General features: G+C 45.1%; 2 protein-coding genes and 1 long non-coding RNA gene across 6 annotated transcripts; 2 read left to right on the top strand and 1 right to left on the bottom strand.

Moving 5' to 3' along the window:
- Nucleotides 1-390: 390 nt before the first annotated feature.
- On the bottom strand, nucleotides 391-5,239 carry LOC101784100 (serine/threonine-protein kinase Nek3). 4 transcript variants are annotated; one of them, XM_004955552.4, is made up of 15 exons: nucleotides 4,837-5,238; nucleotides 4,366-4,482; nucleotides 4,217-4,283; nucleotides 3,761-3,826; nucleotides 3,563-3,609; nucleotides 3,425-3,470; nucleotides 3,240-3,320; nucleotides 3,109-3,151; nucleotides 2,946-2,995; nucleotides 2,778-2,859; nucleotides 2,633-2,682; nucleotides 2,481-2,554; nucleotides 2,323-2,374; nucleotides 1,777-2,229; nucleotides 391-1,323 (listed from the first exon to the last, which is right to left on the bottom strand). In XM_004955552.4, exons 2-15 carry the CDS (start codon nucleotides 4,449-4,451, stop codon nucleotides 757-759), a joined length of 1,764 nt encoding a protein of 587 aa, XP_004955609.1. In that variant the 5' UTR covers nucleotides 4,452-4,482; nucleotides 4,837-5,238; the 3' UTR covers nucleotides 391-756. The 4 variants fall into 4 exon arrangements, with proteins under 4 accessions (XP_004955609.1, XP_004955610.1, XP_022679550.1 ...); XM_004955553.4 differs by having other exon boundaries at nucleotides 391-1,320; XM_022823815.1 differs by having other exon boundaries at nucleotides 2,481-2,682; nucleotides 4,837-5,239.
- LOC111256220 lies at nucleotides 1,213-2,432 on the top strand. Its single transcript, XR_002676218.1, has 2 exons — nucleotides 1,213-1,351; nucleotides 2,133-2,432. It is a non-coding gene; the product is annotated as an uncharacterized LOC111256220 (long non-coding RNA).
- Nucleotides 5,240-14,553: 9,314 nt separating the features above from the next.
- LOC101783695 (leucine-rich repeat extensin-like protein 4) lies at nucleotides 14,554-15,980 on the top strand. The gene has a single exon (XM_004955551.3). The coding sequence runs from the start codon at nucleotides 14,554-14,556 to the stop codon at nucleotides 15,667-15,669; it is 1,116 nt and encodes a 371-aa protein (XP_004955608.2). The 3' UTR covers nucleotides 15,670-15,980.
- Nucleotides 15,981-17,321: the final 1,341 nt, after the last annotated feature.

Raw genomic sequence — 17,321 nt, 5'->3', positions numbered from 1 at the left:
CATATGGCCATAAATTTTCTCATCCTGTTGAATTGTTTGAGAACTGACAAGATTGGAGAATGACAAGGGCACAGAGAAAGAAGTCAGAGTTGTAGCAAGGATATTCCGATGTTTCTGATGTGATTAGCAGCAGAACAAGCAACAAAAAACAGGCAAATGAACATTGAGCCCAGGAAACATAGGCAGGCAGGCTATTATATGGCATGCTCTCCACTCTCACACCAGCAGTTGCTTATAGTAAAAGGACAAGCTCAGAGCTTTGGTGTAGTTGTGAAAAGCTGTATGATTTAAATATGAAGAAATATTACTTGGTTATCTATGGGTCGTGGAGAGGAGCAAGGGGCAACTCTGACTCAGTTTTTTTATTAGAAGGTATATACATTAAGGACAGAACTGAAGAATCATAAATCCTTTACATGGTATCAGGGGAAAAATTACAAAAAACAATGACAATGAACAATGTCATGCCATACCATAGAGATGGCTCTCGAGATGTCAACTTGCTGACCACACAGTTTGGGGAATCAGGATACAATGTCACATGAATCTAAGGTATTGTTCATCTAACTAATAAATTTGTCTAATATGTTATTACAGGTCAATAGAAAGAGTGCTGTCGAATGTATGTGGTGTTCCATAAAGACCAGTTCAGGGGTAAAACACACAGATCACAAAACTGAAACTGTACAGGATAGCCTGAAGCTTGTTAAGGTACAATGTTATCGCAGGTTTAATCTTGCACTCACAGGCCTCTGGTTATAGTCCAACTTCTTTCAAACTCCTGGACAACCATATGGCTGTCTCTCTTGGCGACGCCTTACCGGGTCCAAAAGGCTTGAGCAATATCCCGAGCTCCTCAAATCTCTCTTGCTGTAGCAGCTGTGCACTGAACTCAAGCAGGCCCTCAAGAGCCTCAGCTCTCTGCTGGTAAGACCTTGTGTCGAACCTCCTCTGCCTCCAATCTGATGAGCTTCTGGGTGAATTGTCAGCACCAAGAAGGTCGATGTCAGGCGAGTCAGAGTAGTTTTCGCTGTCGCTTCGAAGCACTTGGAAAGTGCACTTGTCCTTGGTGATGGATTGATCAATGATAGATGGCAACGCAAGCTTTGTGATGTGATGTAATGGGTTTTCAGAGGATGCCAGTGGGAATTCAGCAATTCTGTCGATTCGAGGAGAGTTTACTGAAACATCAGGAGATTTCAATCTGGTGAGAATGTTGGTGGCCTGCCGCTTTTCAGGAGTTTTGATCATACGCAGGGGCAGTGATTCTCGCCGTGTAGCTTGACCCATTTGGTCTGTTGAAGACCCTGACTGTGGAGGCTGCTGGTATCGAAAGTCAAATCAACAGAAGGTCAGGATTCAAATGTTAGATGAATAATATTTTCCTCATCTGTGCAAAATACATCAAAGTTGACTAGCTGTTACTAAAAAAATCCTGCTGGTATCAATAGTCAAAATAACAGAAGGTCAGAATTCAAATCTTAGGTGAATAATATTTTGTACACCTACGAAAAATACTCTTATTAAAATAAATTCTTCAGGCATGCACCTAAGAGGCAGATAGAAGTAACCTTACAGCAAAATATAGTTTTAGGTCAGTTTTGTTTGAGAAACTAATGTTTGCTTTATTATGCATTTTCTGAATTGTTGGTTTGTGCCTTAAAGGTGTCTACTGGCTAGGGACTAAAAATATCAACAATCTGCGGTGAAAATCTGAATGGATGTTAAGGCTACCCACAACATGTTTAACATTTCAAATTGTCAGATATGTCATACCTCCTTGTGAGCAGTTCTGGCATGAAATGTCTTTGAAGGCTGTAATCGTCTTCTCGGTGTCGATGATGACCTTCTTGGAGTAGGAGCAGGAGGTCTTGTAGCTTTTGAATACTTCTCATGTTTCACTTCATCAACAACATTCTTGGTAACTTGGATTGACAATCCCTCCATTTGTTCACTTAGCAATTCTGGACAATCCTTCCCAGTTCTGGTAGAACTAGGAGGATCATGTGCATCAGTGCTTTGGTCAAGTTTTACAGCCCTTGCTAGTTTAAATGAATGGCTCTTGCTGTATTTAAGTTTGCTATTGTCTTCAGTGTCGGAAAGCGCAGTCTTATTTGTGTTGTGTTTGGTAGGAAGCTTAGCTGAGAACAAATTGTGAGGAAGAGTCGACTTCAATTGGAGTTTGAACACGTAGTGCTGAAGGTGAGGATGCTTAAGCAGTTCTGAAGCCTGAAACAAAGGAAACGGGATGCATAGATAAGTTCAGACTTCAGGGTGAGTTGCAAGTTGCTGTGATAGGGGTGGTGGTGAACCAACACATACACTTGGTCTGTGATCTGGACTTTTGCGCAACATGCTTTTCACGAGTCCCCTACTGTATTATCAGAAATAAATATTTATGAACAATTCGTACTAAAGCCAAAAAGGTATTATATCCTGGATTATCAACTGTATGTAAGTTGTATAGAGCAAGGACTTACAATGCACCAGAGTACATAGTTGGTAGAGGAGCTACAACAGACTTGTTAATCTTGTTTATCAGTGCTTGCATATCCTGTAAGAATCGAAAATCACCAATCACGATACAGCTTAAGGTAAATTCAGTTTTCATCAAGCATGAGATGCTACTCACAAATGCTTTAAATGCAGGCTTCAAAGCAGCCATCTCATAGATGCAGCAGCCTTGGGAATGGACATTGGAGGAGTTTAGCCAAGGCCACAGAAACTCAATGTTCAGAAGAATAGATCCAACTGAATATTGTTGTATAGAACCTTACCGAGGGACCATATATCAGACTTGGAACCATATGGAATGTCAGCAAGAAGTTCAGGGCACATGTAACTTGGAGTTCCCACAACCTTCAGAAACAGCACATAACCAGGATGAGAAGTAACATCGACAGAGAAACGTGTCAAACGCCTGATAGTTGAGCAAGAAAACTCACTGAACAAGCTAAATCGTCAGAAGTCAATACTTTAGCAAGACCAAAATCACCTGTTTCAGATCACATGTTCAGAACAGAAGGGTATTATATTGCCATCATTTATACGAAGAACTTTATAATACGTGGTAATTTCCAAAAAAATACTTGACAATAGGATTCTTACCAAGCCGTATGTTTTGTTCCTTTGTGAGAAATATATTTGAGCACTGAAACAGTTACAAGGTACATGATGAGTATAATTCGAGCAGCATGGGTCCATTTCAAGGATAACATAAAGGTTATGAATCTAACAACCTTGACATCGCGATGAAGGATATGATTCACATGTAAGTAATCAAGTGCCATCAGGAGCTGCACAAGCCACATACACAGCCTCTGCATCCAAAAAAAAAATGAACACAACAAAAGCTGCAAATTTCAGTAAGCAGAATGTGTGGATATAGAACAAGCTACGTCACAGAATTCAGATTATTTACGACCTCTTCTGAGAAATGGTTGCTCTTAGCCCTCTTAATGGCTTCTGACCTGCACAAACCGGAAAAAAAAAAGAAAATGGTCAGAATTATAATACATATTCCAGTTAAAGTTCAGAGATAAACTTCCACAATCAGACATACATGTCCCCTCCCTCGCAGTAACCGATGACAATACACACGTAGCAACCCTGATAACAACAAAAATCGTTCCTTTTCAAGCAATTGTGAACATATACATCCTTCATCAGGACCATTGTTACATCAAGGAAAGGAACAAGACCGAAGATTGCCCTTAGGATGCTGCCACTGTCCACAGCAAGGGCAGGAGACCATGCTCACCTTCTCTACCCAAGCCTCTTTGTACTCCACAATGTAAGGGTTCCTTACTTTTGCAATGAGCTCCATCTGTATGAAAATTCAACAAGCTGGTGAAAGCTTTTACATGATTAAGGTAGGTTTACGCACGTATTATCAGCGCAAGATCATAAAAAACAGAACAAATTCTGTTTTGGAGAGCAGTGAAGCATGCCCTACAATGAAACAAAGACTTGTACTCAAACTCTCTCCCTTTCAGAAAATTTGTCATCATTTGTGCTCAGAGTCAAATTCAAATTGTTCGTCAGAAATGGGACCACAAAAAACGTTGCTAGACCATGAAGAATGCTTCAAGAAGGTACCATGTCCAATTCAGCATCAAAATTCAAACCTCCTTTTTCCCAAGGAAGCTAATGGTATAGTTAACCAATTTCAAATTATGATGCCACAGGGCACAATGGGAGGGGAGTGTAAGCATACCTCCTGGTGTGCTGATCGGCGGCAGCGGTCGGTCTGGCGGGCGAGGCGGATCTTCTTCAAGACATACCTGAAATGAAATGAGCCAGTTTCAGAGGAGTGACACCATTGAAGGCACAGCACAGTGTCACCATCTTCCTCGGCAGCCTCACCTCTTCTTCTCAACTTTGTGCCTCACCAGGAGCGCAGAGCCGAATGAACCCTTCCCAATTTGCTCCAACACCTCGTATTGCTCCATTTTTGTGTGGTGCACCTGATTCAGAAATCACCTGCAGAGCAGAGGGTGTTTTTGAGGCGAAATCGCAAGAATTCTGTCGATGGAGTTAACTGTTCAAGGAATGGAAATGATGTATCAGACGTTGATGTCCTAAGCAAATTCAGAACCGCTTCAAATTTGCGAAGTACGGTTTTGAACAGTGACTCAAGGACCTATGGATTTCCCAATCCAAAGCAAATATGGAGAGAGCATTAGGAAAAGAAAATTCGAAGGGAAACAAAGCATGAATTGATCACATGGAGGGCTGAAATTGCAATCGACCAACTTGACGAGAATCGAATCTGTTCTTGACAAATGCGAACAAACATTGACGCTTAAAGTGGAGGAAAGAGAATGGGTTCCTTACCTCGTCGGCTAGCTAACGGATGATGAAGGGCGCCCGGTTCCTGTTCTTCGTCCTCACTGCTCGGCTCCCATTTTTAGAGCGAGAAAGTATGGCTGATGGAGTGCACGGGAGAAAGAAAGAGAGAGGGTTGACATGCCGACAACGAAATGGAGGGCTGGCTGTGCTTGCGAGAGGCTTTCAAAGTTTTCAAAGTGCAGATAGAGAAAAGTGGTGGGAGCCAAGCACACACACTCTAGAGAGAGAGACAAGAGAGAGAGAGAGAGAGAGAGAGAGAGAGAGAGAGAGATTGACTAAAAAAAATGCTTGGATTAGTGCTCCGTGATCATTCTTTATGTGCTGATTCGTATCGCCGCCCCGTGATAGCGGAATTCATACGCGTTTCATTGTACAGGCCGGCCATAAAGGCTTAGCAAGAAATTCTTCCACGAACTTGATCGTCCCTGTGCAGAATTTTGTGTGCGTCGAAATATGCCGGGATTTGGTGGCTGGATCGTACTGATTCTCGATCTCGTGACACCAACCGAATAACTAATCAGGGGAATTAACGGTTAATACTACAGCTTGCATGCCGTACATCACCTAATTAGCAGTACCAGAGCAAACGTTAAATGGCCAACAGCATCCTTCTCTTATGGCATATGGGGAATTTTAATTTCTTGTTGCCCTGTTTGGATTTTGGAACAAGGGATTTCACCTGCATGTCGTAGGAATTCGACGGTTCCCGGTAATATGAAAATGTTGCATTTCAAACAAGTTGGTTTGATTGTTCTGAATTTTGAACACTCGACGATAATAAATTATTTTTTTACCATATGTTATGATCTCCTTTGTCACCCTATAAGATCCGAACTTAAAGCTTTTCAAAAAAAAAACTGAACTTATAATTCAACTTGTATATGGAGGAATAAAGAGACAAATCTCATTATGGGATGCGTCGAACAAATTTAAAGGGTTTGAAGAGTAAATCAAGGCGATGTTCCACTCTTAAAAGGACAAATAAAGTGGATTGTTGGGGTGTGGTAAAATAGACTTTTTTTTTTCCTATATAAAAAGGTTTGGTCAAGTTTACAAAGAGTCTGATGCCCTCTAAATCAAGATCATAACACGAAAGAAAGATAAAGTCATTATCTTATGATTTTGCTTGATGCCCTCCACTTTAATTTTCCTTCTCTTTATTGAATGGACGAATGGATGAGCAGCGCCTGCTGTGGTTAGTTGGTTTAATACAGCCATTACATTAGAGGCTTTCGTTCGCTTGAAAGATGCCACACACGTCGCTTGGCTTGGTAGGGTACATGATCCAGCTTTTCTTCTCCTGGTCCCCAACCAAACTATTTTTTTTCTTTCACTTATTTAATCGAAATGTTTCTTTCATCTCATATTAAAAAAAAAGAATTTCTTTTCATTCAGACCAAGAGAATTCTGGCATTCCAATTGGCACAATCTCCACCCCCAGACCACACGCGTCCGTGAAGGACACACGTGTGCAAGCATTTCTGAACATTGCAGTCTCTATGAAGATTCTCAGGCGCAGATTTTTTTTTTCTTCTTTTTTGATCTGGAACTCTGAACTAGTAATACAATTGAATATCTGATCCTCTTTATTTTTAGGCAAAGATATGATTTAAGCACTAATGACTTGGAGCTATGAATCCGTGTGGTAGACTGGATTTCCTTGAAAGCTGCGCTCATTGAGCTAATCATCAGCATCACAGCTGATGGATTCATGCATGATTACTTTTGTGATGAGTAGGGGCCGGGATGGTTTCTGTTAGGGCGACAAGGCCATCCTACCAGCCTCTCTTTCCTGCCGTCTGTTTCCGGAATAGCTTTGCATATATAACAAAAGGAAGATGCAGATCATACCGTATTTAGTGATATGACACTGGCCTGTGTTTGCTAGTGGATGATGCATGGATGGAGAGCGATGAACAGCAAGAAGAGTGCATGACTCGTCATCATCTGTGTGTGTCTCTCTCTATAGTTAATGTTTGTTAGGTAACAGAGCATGTTGATCGCACTTGTTTTCTTTTTCCCTGTACAATTCCTCCATTTTTCAAGGAAGACATGAAGTCCAAATGGATATAAATAGATGCGGAAATTCATGAGGAATGTGGGTTAAAGTACTGGAAAAAAGTTGCTATAGGGACCGAGCACTTGCTTGGTAGATGAGGGTGCTGGAACCCGGATGCTTACCCCTTCTTAGGTGAGCGCCAGAGAGCTTCTGACATACAAGAACAACAACAAAGTCTTTTAGTCCTAAATAAGTTGAGGTAGACTAGAGATAAAAACCCAACATGACCCATCAACAAAAAGGGTGAGCTTCTGACGTAATTAAGCAGAAACGTTAAAAACAAGAGTTGCAAATGTGTAGTAGATTTGAAAGTGCTATCAGAAGTGAGTGCTCATCTATGTGCAAACATTAGTATGAGTCTAAAGATTCATACCAATCTTGCGTATTCGATAAATAAATAAAAAGATTCTGATGCATAAACAATGACAAAAGAAAAAACAGATGTTAATGTCAATGTGAAATGACTCAGGTAGGTTACTATTTATCGTTTAATAACGCAACATCTGAAAAAACGAGTCCAAATAAGTACATCACCTAGCCGTACAGGTAACATGAAACAGAGGCAAAATACCAGATGGGTCTTTGTAACAAAACATTTTATCTAGGCTAATTTTTATGTGCAGGTTATGCAATTTTTTCATACGAAAACGAAGATGATAAGCACCATGTTGTAGCCATGCTGGGCTAAGGTGGGTCATGTTTATGAAGCCTGGTAAACAAACAGTTCATTGTAACAGTGTTTGTTTTGCTAACAAAGAACATTTTCCTCCTCTCTCTTGAGGAGCCCATGACGGCTTAGGCGCATAGCTGAATGGCCGATGCGTAGCCCATTGGCCATATGGATCAATTGGACCAGTTTGGGCCTACGTACCTTTATATTTCAGGCCCAGATTATCCCCATACACTGCCACTGTCTGTCTATGTTTTCTTCCCCCCTTTTCTTCTTCTGAAGAAATTACTTACTCTAGGAAAGCCAAGAACCCAACAAATATGCAGGTGTTTTACATGAATTTATGAATTCTTGAACATTTTTCACATCCATATGAATTGCAGTTTCTGTGGCTTGAACTTTATAGGTCAGTTGGGTTTTTCCAAGTAGAAGCCTGCCCGTGTGACACATTTGTGTGCTTCAAAGAAGCTTGGTTTGGAGCCAAACAAATGGCAGTATGGCACCTTCAAAGCTGCAGGCCTGGCCTGCTCCTATCAACAAAAATCTTGGCACATGTGACATGTTCTCCAAGCACTACGGCGACAACACAAGGTAACCGTCATGCACGCCCCCGTCCAGTTTTACATGTGGCAGTTGCCATCGCAGCCGACGTGGCCGCGCTCTGCATGCATGGACATCTTTTTAGACGTAAAAAAATACTGGAGTTATGCAAAAGATAGAAAAGAGTTACGTAGAGCAAGTTGGTAATTTCAATTCGTGTGACGGTAGATGTTGACGTGGATGAATTGACAGGAGCATATAAAGCCATTAGCCACACACAGACCCACAGTATGTGTACGTCTGATAGGAGGTGATGAGCAGACGTTGAAGCACAGCATTGCATGGGCAGCTGCTACAAGTCATCGTCTTCTCTGCCACGTCATATGCCCCAACAAGGATAGGAAAGAGTGGAAAAAAATGAAAAGGAAACGGTTCGTGCTGCCCCGGATCATAGCTCCATCATCTTCTCTGCCATTGTGCCGCTGCACCGCTCCGGAGCTCGGGCGGACGCCTAGGGTCGTTGGGCCCTGAGTCTGCCCCTATGACTGATAAAGTTGCATTGAACTATATACATAATATCACATTTTCTTATGTTAGGTCTGCTACTTCCTAGAAGTTCTAAGAGAATGGTCCAACTTATAGATTCTCCTAAGAGCTTCTCCAGCAGTCTTCCAATAAATATTTCTCAATAACTAGTTAATAGGAATATCCTAATATCACTTTCACCATTATTGGGAGAGTTACTTTTGCAGTCTCCTAATAATCTCATCACAATCCAACTACCATATTGGAAGAGTCACAGCTCTTTCTTTATTTAGGGAGAGTTGGGTGAATTATTGGGTTGTCCCAATAATTATTGGGAAAAGGGAAAGGTAAAGTGAGATTGTTGGAGTACTATTTTCTCATCAACTCTCCTAATATAATAGTTGGATTAAGCATCTCCAGCAGTCTCCCTTTTTGTAGAGGTTAGGAAAAGGCATTTATTTTATCATGAAAAACATATCAGTTGCCCCCTACAATTGTAAATAAAAGCCACTTTTGCATTTCTTTGTTTTTTTAGAAAATGGGAATATATCCAACCTCCGTGATAAACACATATAGGCAACTTTTTTTCATAGTCTTCAGCTCAATAGCTAACCACAAATAAATAAAAGGGAGAAAGAGCACACAAAAAAAAGAAAAATAATCATAAGCAATGCCATGCATTTTTGCATTTCTTTCTAATACAAATATAAGTCGTGCTGCATCCTTAAAGTACATTTCTATCATCTCTTTTTTCTGTTTTACCCATCTTGCTGCCTGCTATTTAAATTCTAATACAAATTTATATTTGTGAAGCCAAATCCAAGTTTCTTTTAGCCGCACACACGAAACGCAAAGACGTTTGTCCATTTAGCTCGGAGGAAACTCTTTTACTTTTACCAACGCCAGCAGGATCCCTCTCGCCGACGACCTCCTACATTATCCCAAAGCTCGGGAGAGAGAAAGAAAAAAAAACAAAATGATCACGGGCCGGAAAACTGACTCGTGACCAGCCGGCACTGGATCATTAGCGGATCGTGCGTGCACTCACACGCATGCTGCCATGTCCGGCCGACGATGCACAGACACACACTGTGGTGTGCGCACGAGTCACGTCACCGGTCAGCTGATGAAAACCCCCGACGTGATCCGGTAAATCCTGGCCGTCCGTTCGCTCGCACGGGAGTGCGTGATCGCCCTTGGATCACGTCCGGCCTACATAGGGCTTCGTCATGCATGGCGCGGCAAACGACGAGTAGGGAGTGATGCATGGATCGGTGGTGTCATGTGGCAGATCATGTGATGGTGAGCCTGACATGCTACCGGACGGACAGGAAAAGGTCAGCAAGGGTGTCAGCTCCGATGGATCGACGGCAGGGAGGGACCCTGTGCCGGGACGGTGGCACGATGTGAGGTTTCCTCCGGCAACCGGCAGTGCATGAGGGAGATGGGAACCTTGTTTTGTTCCTGAATAGGGTTTTGTGCAGTGTCCATGGTGAACTAGCTAGGTTTCAAGAACGATTTGGCTCTTGTCATCTTTCTTTCTAAGATAAGGAGGATACTCGTCTGGTTACTGAAGTTTAGATTCAGGATACCCATTTAGCAGGTGCATGCGCGGTACAAGCCATGTCGAACTAATATAAATTGCGGAAATCGGCTGGAACTATTTGTGCTTTGCATTTTCTAATGTGACAACATGAATAGTCGTCTTGTCCATCGAAGTTTCAGTTGATTAAACATCAGTTTAACTGTTATGCTTTGAAACCATCTTCACAGATCGCATCACTATATTAGAGAGACTGGGTGGCAGCGAATCTTGAAATTAACAAAGTCATTATAGGCACCTTGCTGTCAAATAGCACTTCAGCTAACATCACAAGAAACCTGGCAATCAATCAAGTTACGATCAGTTTGTGTGAAATTATAGAAACTCGATTTGCATTGCGTACCTTATTCTCTTTGGTCAATTTTGGCCTCCTGTTGAGTTTAAGAAAGGATCAAATTTCGAAAAGCGAGTCAAAGAAAGGATGGTGGACCCGAATAAAAAGGGAGGAAATGGCATTTAAACTAAGCCAAAATCCATGAGTGCCGAGCTACCATATGATGAGATAGCAAGTACATGTAGGTACAACAATCAAGGATAAACTTGATCTAAACACTCGTAGAAAAACGACCTTCCATCCTCAACAAAAATCTCGGTTGTTTTTAGGACTGAAGAGGGTTTAGTTTCGGATCTAAATTTTATAGTATGTAGAGACACCTTAGTCCCGGTTGGTGTTCCAAACCCGGATTAAATCTCCGTGGACTTTAGGGTCCTCCACGAGTTACTACAAAATGATTGCATGCCCTACTCAATCAAATGTGTTGTATAGGTGAGATGGTGAGGAAACTACACTTGTTGCTTTATGTTGTGAGTTCAAATCTCATGCACTGCACACGCGTGAAAAATCGTGTGACTTTGTGATGTGCGTGTGTGGGAGGATTTAGAATATTTTTTTGGCGCACAACCTTTTAATCCCAGTTAATAAAGGTCATATGGAGACTTTTAGTCTCGATTAATTAGTTTCCGTTAGGCTGTGAAACAAGCACCCATCTCACTTGGTGGACGGCCGTATGCAACCCGGCCATTAATTTCCAAAGGCCAGCCCAAATGGACTCTTGGCCATGTGATGTAACCTCAACACCACCAGCGCCTAATCTCGTACCATTGTCAGTATAGTACTTTTTTCTCAATTTCCTTCCGAGAAAAAAAATTCAAATAATGTCCTATATACGACACTGATCCTTTCAATTCATTTTTCCTGGTCTCGTGACGCAAATAAAGCTGCAGATCGACCGATGACGTGGCGAAGCTGGACGTACGTACGTATGCACAGGACGATGACACAGGATCCTGGTACAAGTGTCTTGCAGCTAGCACATAGTACAAGTGCACACCGCAGGCAGGAGAGAATTGAAACGGCGGCCGGAGGGATAGATGCTGGCCGGAACCGGATGTGCGTAGTAGTCCTCCGTCCACCCACCGCCACCACCAGCAGCAGTCTGCTAGCTCATCATCACGCACACCAATACAAAAACTCCCTTCCCTACCGAGTGATCCATCCTTTGACAGCCACACAAACCACTACCAAGCCGTCTGCTGCGTGCGAGCTAGCTAGCTTGCTAATCATCAGTCCTTGCAACCCAAAAATTAATGGCACAATCGCAGCTTATATGTATATAAAAAGGTAGTTGTTGGCATGGGCTTAATCTTAATCAGCACTTGTAATCATTTTGTCTGGTCAAAACTTTGTTTATCCTTTTGCCTTTGGTTTGGTTTTGTTTTTGTTTTTGTTTGGTCGCCGCACCTGTACTGTAGCTTGCTGGTCAATGCAAGCATGTTTGTGGGCGCCAGCTTTCTCTAGCTAGCAAGCATAGGGAGATGGACAGGTACTGTATTGAGGTTCAGTTCGGAGACGACGACGACCGGCCCTGACGCAGTGACGTGTTGCATCCGGCCATGGATGGCTGCTAGCTAGCTGCTATCTGCAACGCGGTTTCTGCGGCTGGTAATCTAGCCGTCAGTCGGTCACCCGCCGCCGCCGTCTGGCATGTGAGAAAAGGGAGGTCTCCCCATGGCTCACGCAACGCAGGTCGCCGCCGGCCCGGATCGATCCTGCCCAGATGGATGCAGGCAGGCGGCGGCGAGTCAAGCGGAGGCCAAAGGGCAACGTGCGGCAAGCAGGCCATGTGGAAAACAAGATGAAGGCTATGTTTAGTTACCTCCCAACTCCCAACTTTGACACTATGCAAAAAGAAGATTCTCCATCACATCAAACTTGCGGTACATGCATGGAATACTAAATGTAGATGAAATTAAAAACTAATTGCACAGTTTTATTGTACTTTGCGAGACGAATCTTTTGAGCCTAATTAGTCAATATTTGAACAATAATTCACAAATACAAACGAAACGCTACAGTGTGCTACAGTGCTGGAACATGAATTTTGCATCTCCCAAATTGGCCAACTAAACAAGGCCGAAGAAGAGTGGTGGATCACGTACACAGATAAGTGTTCCCCTGAAAATGTTTTTGCAGTGAAGTTACGCCTACCTGCAGTTACACTGTACACTAGACGCTGCAGGCTGCCATGGGACGACGTCCATTACATTGCATTGACGAGGACGCCGTGTCCATGACCACGACGAATTGAAGAAGCGTCCAGAAGGGACCCTAACTAAAGGCTAAGCAATCTGGGGGTGGTGCAGTGCAGCAGGTGCCCACAGCGTACGCGAGAGCGACGGCCGGAAGGCGCCCCTTTACGCTGTTCAAACTAACAAGCGCTACAGGAAGCATCCATGAAAGCAAACGAAGGCCAAGCTGGCGTTCCGTCACTGACAGGCGGGTCCCGATTGCCTGCTGGGCCCCGCGTGCCAGCGGCGAGCGTCACCGTGACGCTCCCAGCAGAACAGAACGCCAACAACGCACACAAGCTGGAGCCACTACGAGCGGGATGCAAAGGCGGAGCACAGCACGCAGCATCTCTCCAACCTTTGATTTGTTCCTCTCACTTTTGTGTAGCATCTCCAACCTTAGTAGTGCTTAGGCAGTAATCATTTGGTCTGATTTGAGATGGGAAAGAGGGGATGCCACTTGGATTTTGCTTGATCACGCACCGCACATACAACTAGGCTAGGATATTTGTTTTTCCTACTTTGCATTCATATATAAGATCATCCTTTCATTGTTTTAAATTTCTTGACATAAGAACTAGAAAAAAAAACAAAGGCCATCATCGAGCTGTATTTACCGATCAGTTATACCCAAAAATTTAAGCCGATGCATTTTTATCAAATCCGCGTCATCTCTTGGCACGCCATATAAGGAGAGAAAATATACATGCCTTTAGGATTTGGTTCATCATAGTTTCCTAGCTTCAATAATTCGACGTAGGAGGAGAGAGCATCACGAGATGGCAAGTTAGCTCTAATAGTCAGGTAACAAGCAATCTTCGTTTTTTTTAAAAAAAATAGTTAGGTGGGACTCTTGCAACGGCACTTGAACAATTGTCACAAGGATCAAAGTCAGTTCCACCATATCTAATCATTAGACTTGGCGGTCTACACTCACTTTCATCGCGCCACCGAAAAGTGTGTTTGAGAATTTGTCACTAAAAACCCTTTCATCAATGTGACGAATCCGTAACACCCGCGCAACCGGGTCGTCGGTGAGAAAGTCGAGCGTCATTCTCAAGCGCATCAATTCCTCGAAATCCAAAACAAGTCATCTGATCATCCTCGCAACCAAAATCATCATTGTTAACAAACCACATCATCATTTGCAGGTGGTTCCAAAGACTATAAACAAAATTCATGAAAATGACTCTGTACCAACAGAAGTTTTTCTTTCCAGATGGACATGAACGCCCATCTAATTTGTACCGGATAATTTGTACCCTCAACGTCCAAAGAATTTTTTTTCAATCATACGCCCAATCATCATAACTAACCACACATGCATGACCCCTTACTACCTACAGTAGCCGTCCAAATCCCCCAAGATAAGGCCACCGGCTCGACCAAGACGGCCACGAAAATGAACCAATCACAAAACACCAACCTTTCCACCCCAAAAGAATGCATACAAAATTCAGCTGAAAACTACCACCTCATTACAAAACGAAAAACAAAACTCAACCGAAAATAAAATAAACAGTCAACCTTTTCTTGCAAATGGAGGCCCAAAACAAAAAAGAAAGTAAAAAGAATCCGAACGCGCATACGCGAAGCCGAAAGCGTGTGCACGACTCCCAAACACGAACCGTCGTCTTGTATATAAACCCCCGGATTCACCCCGACGCATCAACACAAATCACACGGCTTGCTGCGAAATCGAGGGAGAGAGCTTGGCAAATGGCAATGCATCACGGGATGAAGAGGAAGGCCTCGCCGGCGCTTGTGGTCCTGGCGCTCCTCCTCTCGTCGGCGGTTGCGGCGGTCTCCGGCCAGCAGGCGCCGCAGCCGGGGAAGCAGACGGCGGCGAACAACCCGCGGCTGCAGCGTGCGTACGTGGCGCTGCAGGCGCTGAAGCGCGCCATCACCGACGACCCCAAGAACCTGACGCGCGGGTGGTGCGGCCCCGACGTGTGCGCCTACTTCGGCGTGTTCTGCGCGGCGGCGCCCGACGACCCGCACGCGCTCACCGTCGCCGGCCTCGACCTCAACCACGGCGACCTGGCGGGCACGTTCCCCGAGGAGCTCGGCATGCTCTCCGACCTCGCGCTGCTCCACCTCAACTCCAACCGCTTCGCCGGCGGCCTGCCGGAGTCGCTCCCCAAGCTGCACCTCCTCCACGAGCTCGACGTCAGCAACAACCGCCTGTCCGGCGGGTTCCCGCAGCACATCCTCTGCCTTCCCAACGTCAAGTACGTCGACCTCCGGTTCAACAACCTCTGCGGGCCCGTGCCGCCGGCCATCTTCGACAAGCCCCTCGACGCGCTGTTCCTCAACGACAACCACTTCGACTTCGAGTTGCCGGAGAACTTCGGCAACTCGCCGGCGTCGGTCGTCGTGCTCGCCAACATCCGCCTCCGCGGCTGCATCCCCCAGAGCGTCGGCCGCATGGCCGGCACGCTCAACGAGCTCGTCATCCTAAACTCCGGCCTCCGATCCTGCATCCCGCAGGAGGTGGGGTGGCTCCGTGAGCTCACCGTGCTCGACCTCAGCTTCAACCAGCTCCAGGGGATGCTGCCGGAGTCCATGGCCGGGATGCACAAGCTCGAGCAGCTCGACGTCGCGCACAACGAGCTGTGGGGACACATCCCGGAGGGCATCTGCGCGCTGCCCAGCCTCAGGAACTTCACGTACTCGTACAACTACTTCTGCACCGAGCCGCGGCGGTGCCTCGACATCCGCCGCGTCGACGACCGCCAGAACTGCATCGCCGGCCGGCCGGACCAGCGCCCCGGCGACCAGTGCCTCGCCTTCCTGCACCGCCCGCCGCCGCACTGCGACGAGCACGGCTGCTTCGGGCCTCCCCACCACTAGAAGCCGGCCACCGAGAGAGACCGGCGCCGGCCGGCAGCGCCGCGCCGCCGCGACTTGTAAAATTCCGCTGGTGATGGGATGTGAGAGGAGGGAGACCGAAAGGGTAAAATCGGTAAACAGAAACGACCGTATATATTATACACTGTAATTTCTTCTTCTTCTTCTTCTTCTTCTTCTTTTCTCTTTCTTTTTCACAGGAGTGGTATTGGAGTATATGTTGGGGATTGTAGAGAGATATGATAGTGCATTGATTTTACAGCGTTAATTTAATTACCAACTGACCAATAACAATCTCTGCAGTACTTTGTTCTTGCAAATGCTTCTTCTAAAATTTTTCTTCACTCTATGCCTTGGCTTGAAAGGGAGCATAGCATGATGCCACACAACCAACCAAATCAACCAATCTCTTGACTAAAAAAAGTTGCTAACCATAAGAAAGGTGCTAGCAATAACAAACATTGATGATATCTAACATTATCATCAAGCAGGAGCTAAACAAACAGAGCAGGAATAATCCAGGTCATCAGGGCCACCAAATGGAGGGAGGAATGAGTGGCCTGCACATCCTGATTAGGATGGGGTCAAACAAGGACTGGTGGTATTAAATAAAGGCTGCAGATGCCCATCCATGGCCTCCAGCTGCAAAAGGAGGGGAAGTTCCAACCTTCCTCCCTCCACATGTGCACATCACCCTGGCTGGCTCCAGCTTACATGCACTGGTGCACTTCATTCAGATTACTGTTCAACTGCTACTTGTTTAGATGCCAATGTCCTTGTCACACACACCACCCACCAGCCTGATAAAACAGGACATGTACATTTATCATATTTATATATATGCTATAAATATATATAAATATATATACTTATAAAGAAATTAATTGAAGAAAGAGGCAGAGGGAGGGAGGGAGATGCAACTGCAGCACCACTACTTTCCGGTCTCAGGGTTTATTTATAGATAAGTGCCCAACGGAACACGGCGGTGGCCGAGACGGTTTCCGGCGACGGCGACCCACCGACAGCGACGGCGCTGAAGGGGAGATCCTGACGGCAACGTGCATGGGCATGCAGGGGGGGGGGGGGCCGGTGGTGACGATGAGGATTTGAGGGGAAGAAGGCGCGGGGCGGTTGCCGTCTGAATTTGCTGAAATCCGTGGCGGCCGGTTGCGCGACAGGCTGGCGGGAATCGGCCTGGGGCGAGGGCCGGGACAAACGGTGAGGCCGTTGGGAGGAGGAAGAAAACGAGGCCATGACCCATGAGCGTGACCAGCTCTGATGAACAAGCTTACAAGCCTTTGCTCTGCCCCTGGGGCCATCATGCTACTTGACATTAAACAAGATGCCCAAGTCAGGGTGGTGGATCACTGTTCTAAGCCATCAGTTTTGGCAGGTAGAGAGGGAGGTGCGCACACATGATCATCTCTATCATATATAATGTATATGCAAATCTTATGTCATACATGATATATATGGACACATATCTTCATATCTTTGTGTATGTCTTTAGTTTTTTTGCCCCCGAAAGACGTGTATGGCTTTAGTCGTTGCGGTATCCAATCATGTAAAGCAGACAGGCTAGCAGGTAGGCCTAATGCACTGTCTAATTGGCAGGGGCATGATACGGGGGGGGGGGGGGGGGGGGGGAAAAAGGG

This window comes from Setaria italica, chromosome II (genome assembly GCF_000263155.2).
Source record: "Setaria italica strain Yugu1 chromosome II, Setaria_italica_v2.0, whole genome shotgun sequence".
NCBI lineage: Eukaryota > Viridiplantae > Streptophyta > Magnoliopsida > Poales > Poaceae > Setaria > Setaria italica.
Note: the sequence above shows the minus strand (reverse complement) of the source record. Positions and strands in the feature narration are given on the sequence as shown.

Excerpts from the sequence above, each read along its gene's own strand:
- LOC101784100 (XM_022823815.1), bottom strand. The coding sequence starts at position 4,451 with ATGGAGCAATACGAGGTGTTGGAGCAAATTGGGAAGGGTTCATTCGGC. Across the intron at positions 4,284-4,365 it reads CACAAAGTTGAGAAGAAGAG|GTATGTCTTGAAGAAGATCC; the intron begins GTGAGGCTGCCG and ends ATTTCATTTCAG. Across the intron at positions 2,683-2,777 it reads GTCTGATATATGGTCCCTCG|GCTGCTGCATCTATGAGATG; the intron begins GTAAGGTTCTAT and ends TCCATTCCCAAG.
- LOC101783695 (XM_004955551.3), top strand. The coding sequence starts at position 14,554 with ATGAAGAGGAAGGCCTCGCCGGCGCTTGTGGTCCTGGCGCTCCTCCTC.